This window comes from Egretta garzetta, unplaced genomic scaffold, assembly GCF_000687185.1.
Source record: "Egretta garzetta isolate BGI_Z169 unplaced genomic scaffold, ASM68718v1 scaffold208, whole genome shotgun sequence".
Classification (NCBI taxonomy): Eukaryota; Metazoa; Chordata; class Aves; order Pelecaniformes; family Ardeidae; genus Egretta; species Egretta garzetta.
Window position 1 is genome coordinate 741,148 of NW_009260403.1, and position 6,050 is coordinate 747,197.

Below are 6,050 nucleotides of genomic sequence, written 5' to 3' on the forward strand. Positions count from 1 at the left end.
GTGCACAGATAAAATTTAGCAACAACTCAGAAAATAACACTTTCTTTCTAGCTGTTTATTATTTCCTTGAATAAGCTCTGATAAGGCTGAAATCTTCCTGATTTTGGTATTTAATTCAAGCCGAGTTACATTTGAAAAAAAAAAAAAAAGCAGTTGTGTTATTTCTGAAGATGACAATAGGGGAAAAAGTACTGCTTGGGAACATGCTAAAAATAAGGTGATATTCATGCTTGCTCACCCTCCCTTTCTGTTTTGGAGCAAAACCTTTGGATATGCCAGCATGTTGCCTTTGGGGAGATGGATATGGCTTTTGTTACCTTTGAGGAAAGTCTTTCTGGAATTGAGAGCTTACAACAATAACACCCTCCAAACCAAAACCAAACCAAAAAAAAAACCCCAAACGGTAGTTTTCTCCAGAGAAAAATCTTCTATCTTAGCAGCATCTTGGCAGCTGAATTGACACAGCTTTCCTTCAGGGTGGGCTTCTCCCTGTCTGAGGTGTTGGGGTCTCTTCCAGCCCCCCTAAGCTGAGGATGAGCTCTTGTGGGAGACGTGCAGAGTGGGGCTGGGGGCTGCCTGGTGGGGATGTGGCAGGAGTGAGGAATGACCCAGTGGGAGAGGTGGTGAAGGTCACAGCCTGCCACCAGGAGCCTGGAGCCGGGTGGAGATGGTGGTGAGGAGGGCTCCAAGGAGAGCTGGTGGGATGGAAGGGTCAGAAAGCTGAACAAGGCAAGCAGCATGGCATGGGAGGTGCCCAACGTTTCTCCAACATCAGAGATCCAAGCAGGAACTTCTGAACAAAGAAAGAGGGAGGAAGATGAGGAGCCCAAGGTACAGGGAGTGCAGCTGGTGGTGTAGGTGGGGAGAAGAGGCTTGAGCAGGATTGAAAGGATTTAGGGCAGAGGAGAAGCAGTGGCGGAGCAAAAGAAATATAAACTCAAACTGAGGATAGACAGAGGGTCTGTGCCTGCTCATCATATTCTTTGTGGAAAGGAGAATGAGCCTTGAGTTGTCTTTGTCTAGGATCAATGAGAAAACCTCCCCAAAAACCTGTAAGTGCTGCTTGGATAGCTGAGCACTCTCATTTTGTGTAGTGGGTGACAGATGCTTTGTGATCCTTCACATTCATTTATTTTCTTCAGATACTGGTGATGGGTATTCCAGTCTTTTGGCTTCCCAGAACAGAAAGCCCAGGGAAGATATTTGACCTATGTAGCACGTTTGTGAACTGCTGCTTTACATTTGTAGCTTTTCAGCTTGGCAGATAAATAACAGTTGCAGCCAGTGCCTCTTGCAGCTGCGTGTAGCGCAATTACAATGGGATTGGTTTTTGGGGCTCACTGATATTGTAGTTGTTGAGAGCTCAGTAGAAGAGCTGGATTGATTGCACCAGGGCAGTGTTTTCCTGGAGTGCTGTGTTTGCCACGGGAGGATGATGTACTGGCATCGCTCTCTGCTCCTCTCTCGCATTGCTTAGCTAATGAGCTTCAAGTCAGGCATAAAGGAAATAAATGGGATAAGCGGATGGCTGAGGTTGGGTGTCCATGTGGTTTTTGGCTTCTTTCATTAGGGCTTGTTGTCTAGTGCTTGGAATAAGTAAAATGGGGGTAAGAAGGTAAAAAAGTCCATTCAAGAAATCGTTCCAGAATAGTTAAAGCAGGGCTGGGCAGCCCTTCTCATCCTGGGAACAAAGAGCTTTGTCTAGCTGAGAGCCACACAGCATGCACTGTCCACGAAAAGCTGGAGAGACAGAGTTTGGGGTAGGTGCCAGCTGGGTGCTGCCAGCAGTCCCACCACTCTCCTGGGGGCTGGGGCTGCCGTGGGTGAGAATTGGTGTCTGGGGCTGCATTGGTGATGTTGGTCTGAGTCATCTCTTTGGGCTTGTGTCTTACCAAGTGGGGTGCTTGGGTGGCCCATGCCAGCACAAGGCTGCGAATTATTTACTGAGCGATTTATAAATTGCCTTCTTATCCTTGAGATCAGAAATGCTGGGATGACATGTGAAGAACACACGTTGCAAGCAAACACCTCGTATTTTCCCCTGTGGCTGTTAAATACCTGAGTTTAAGGAGCAGGCGAGTGTAAGCTTATGATCTGCTTGAAGTAAAATCAGAGTGTGACAAAAATGGCTAATTGAGCACAGCATTTGAACATCTGGCTGCAAATGGCAGAAATGGCATGTCGACTCAACAGAACAAGACTCCTACATCAGGTACCCAGCCACCTCGCAGTTAGCTTTGAAGCCCTCGTTATGCAGTTCTCAGAGCAGGTGTCACATCTTCAAAGGGAAATATTACAGGCTTTGATGGAAGATAAGAAAGATGTTACACTTCCGCTTAGTGTAACTTTAAATAAAGAAATTGTATTTTAAATGCAAATGTCTTCCTTGGTTTTGAGTTGTAAGGAGTTGAACTGCTCGCTGTCTTAAAATTGATTTGCCTTTTAAGTGTCATGCAAACCTATTTTTAGGATTGCTAATCTGTGTTTCTCTTGTAACCAATTATACTCGCTACAAAGAGGAATCAAAATTTTCTGGAAGTGTATGTGCAGGTAGTGATACACCGTATATATACATATGAATAAGTGGTGTTCGTGGTGTCACCTGGGAATTAGGACAGCGCGGTGTCTAGTGCAACCTAGAAATGGCCCCAGTCCCATGCAAAATGACACTTTGGAGCTCCTTCCACGTGACATCTTGTTATTTGTTGTTGTTAAGGATAAAAACTGTAGAATCATTTGGTTGGAAAAGACCTTTAAGATCATCGAGCTCAACCATACCTGTCTACCACTAAACCCTGGCCCTCAGCACCGCCTCTGCCCAGCTTTTAAATCCCCCCAAGGATGGTGACTCGACCCCTTCCCTGGATAGCCTCTTCCAGTGCCTGACAAACCTTTCAGGGAAGGAATTTTTCCTCATGTCCAACCTAAACCTCCCCTGCCCCCAGGTCCCCTCCAGCTGCTCCCAGGCTCCTTTGCCCTTCAGGACTGCCTCCCAAGGGACTTTGTCAACCAGCCTTCTGAACAGTCCAAAGTCTGCCCTCCAGAAGTTGAAGGTGGCAGTTCTGCTGACCCCTCTTCCTTACTTCTCCAAGAATTGAGAATTCTGTCACTTCATGATCGCTGTGCCCCAGGTGTCCTCCAACCATCACATCACCCAGAAGGCCTTCTCTGTTCGCAAACAGCAGGTCCAGCGGGGCACCTGCCCTAGTTAGTTCACTCACCCGTTGTGTCTGGAAGTTGTCTTCCAAACACTCCAGGAACCTTCTAGACTGTTTCCTTTCTGATGTGTTGTATTTCCAGCAGACATCTGGTAAGTTGAAAACAAGGACAATTTCTGGATAAAATATAAGCTTAAGGCAACAAAACAGTCTGAGTGGGCTGCCTCTTTTGGGTCTACCCTGTGCACCTGCATGTTTAGCATAGATATAAACCTGGGGTATTTCTGCTGAAGGGACATGTGCTTGGACCCTGCTGGGCCACCCCGGCCTCAGCAGAAGGCAGCTCTCAGGACCTGCAAAATTCTGGTTCTCTCAGCTCTGATTGCTGTTTCTCACACCACAGCTTTCACTAGCTTGCAGTAATCATCAGCAAATCTTTTTGCAAGTATTGATATGGCTGTTCCCCCTTAAGTCCTAGGAGAGAGAGAAAATAATCAACTTCCAGTTACTGATATTTCAGCTTATTGTTTCCTGCAACTGTAGCTGCTGACCCAAATGTGAACACACAGAAAACATATGCCGTGTTTTATTTGCCAGCTAGAGAAAAGATGGGTTTGGAGCACACAAGATGTCACATCTGTTTAGTCAACAAAATATTGTCGTCTCCATTGCACTGAATGGCTCCCTTTGTCATAAATATTGCATTTCAGGTTGCCTGTTAAATTGGGTCTGTAAACAGTTTTAAATGTTCTTTGTCTTACAGAGTTTTTCTTTTGTTTGCAGCAAGGGAAGCCGTATGTCTTTGATAGAGTGTTACCTCCTAACACAACCCAGGAACAAGTTTACAATGCCTGTGCCAAGCAGATTGTTAAAGGTAGGTATTGTCTTTTTTTATTCCTGCTTGGAGAGAGGGCAAAAGATGTCTCCCTGTCCTCTCAAGCTAAATAAAGACAGGCTAATAAATGTTCGGCTGTCTGTATGGGAGTTTAGTAATTAGTAATTCCAAGTGTCTCCTTTTTTCAAGACTTGTCTGTGTATAAAAAAAACCTAAACAAAACCCCTAAACAAACAAAAGAAAAAGATCTGAAGGAATTGCAGTAGTTGTTCCTTACTTTCTTCTTGTGTATGTCTGTTATTCCACACAAATGCTTGGTTTTTGTGGTATATGATAAGCAAGAAAAAGCATGTTCTTCATGCAGTATGAGACTGTTCAGTACAGGATGAGCTTGGAGTAGCTGTGTCTTTGAATGGAAGGATGGACCATTAAAGGAAAATGTAAAAGGCACTGGGTTCGTAGCTGCTTTGCATGCAGATAGCTTGCATTTAAAAATGAAATGAGAAGAACACAGCTGCCTATTGGATAGCATCCTGTTTGTTTAAAACAAAACCTTCATAAACTGTTGCAATTTCAGGATTTTAACTTGAGAATCAAACTTTTTAGATGCGTATTAATTGCCTGCCATAATTCCCCCACATCCCAAATCACCCTCAGACCTGCCACTTGGTTCTGATGCCAGATAGTCCATCCATGATGGTATTAAAACTGCTACAGCGTCTCAGGGGTTACAGGTAGTACCTGGTCTGGTTGTTCTCTGGCCTTGTGTGGTGTGCCTGTGCCCCCCGAGAGATTTGAGAGGTTTGGGGTTTCTCATGGGTGCAGGAGCTACCAAAGCATTGTTGAAGGACTCGGTAGCGTTTCAGGCATGGAGCTGGATCTGCTGTGTGTCTGCCGGTGGGGAGAGGTCCCTGGGGTGGGCAGCCCTGCTGCAGACCGTGGGTTCTGTTCTGGAGGACATTGGTTGGCTCACTTGGACAGCCCTGAGCAATCCAACATGCGAGTAGTCTGGATGACTGGGGGTGAGGACCAGAAACTAAATTATTGATGTTGGAGAGAGGAAATGAGTCATAAGACTTCAGTTGCCTCTTCTCAGAGGGGAGCCTAATTACAGCAATTCTGACTTCAGACGGGTGGGTTTAATAAAAGCTGGTGGGATTGAGAGCTTAGAAATCATTAGTTCGGGTTGCTGACACACAACTCCTGGAATTTTGGGGAACTGTTTCGATGTGTGTGCTAACAGAAGCAGCTCTTTGCTGTTTGTAGACTTGCAGAGGGTATTTATAGCCCCTGTGGAAGCTGGTTTCCTCTGAGAACGGTGGGAGAAATAAAATCCTGTTTGAGAGCAATTTGGAAGACCTAAATCGGTGACTAAATCTTCTTCATTAACCAAATAGAAAGGCAAAAACTTTCCAAAGTCCAATTTGAAAATAGAGTTCATACTTTTGCATGTGTGTTAATTTGCACCTTCTAGATACATTGAAAGGCAAGTTTGGGGGGGGGCGAGGAGGGGGGTGGAAGAAAGGAAAAGAGAAGGAGAAGCTCTGGACTTAGATTTCTATACATTTAATTTCCAGTTTAAATCCTAATAAAGTGAAGAATGTGAAAGGGACTGGGCTGTTCCTGATAAATTGGAACAATGTAATTTACTACATGGAAATACGAGCTGAGTGCATTACAGCTTGGAGCGCTATTTAAATCTTTGAGACTTTTTTAGATAGCTTTTCAAGGTTACCATTTGTTATCAGATTTCATTATGCTCCCATGAAATGGCTGATGGTTTCATTGTGATTAATGTTATTACAGAAAATGCCAGCTGGCCTAACAGTCTCCAAAACAATGGTTACAATAACTATGTTGACAATATGAGTGATCTAAATGAGGTTTTTTTCGCTAAAGAAGAAATGGGATTAGGTTAAAGTAAACGGGGTCAAAGTATTTCACATTCCATACGTGAGAAATGTGAGAAACAAGGAGATTTTTAGAGGAGGAGAAGCAATCTGTGTGTTACAGAGATTTGCACTGGGATGGTGTTTGTTCAAGGTACTCCCAAGGGC

At 44.5% G+C, this 6,050-nt stretch overlaps 1 protein-coding gene across 1 annotated transcript in view; it reads left to right on the top strand.

Moving 5' to 3' along the window:
- Nucleotides 1-738: 738 nt before the first annotated feature.
- Nucleotides 739-6,050, top strand: part of KIF5C (kinesin family member 5C) — a 54,134-nt gene continuing 48,822 nt past the window's right edge. The window contains exons 1-2 of the mRNA XM_009643435.2: nt 739-831; nt 3,942-4,032. Of these exons, the coding sequence (XP_009641730.1) occupies nt 739-831; nt 3,942-4,032 (184 nt within the window). The remainder of the gene's footprint in view (nt 832-3,941; nt 4,033-6,050) is intronic.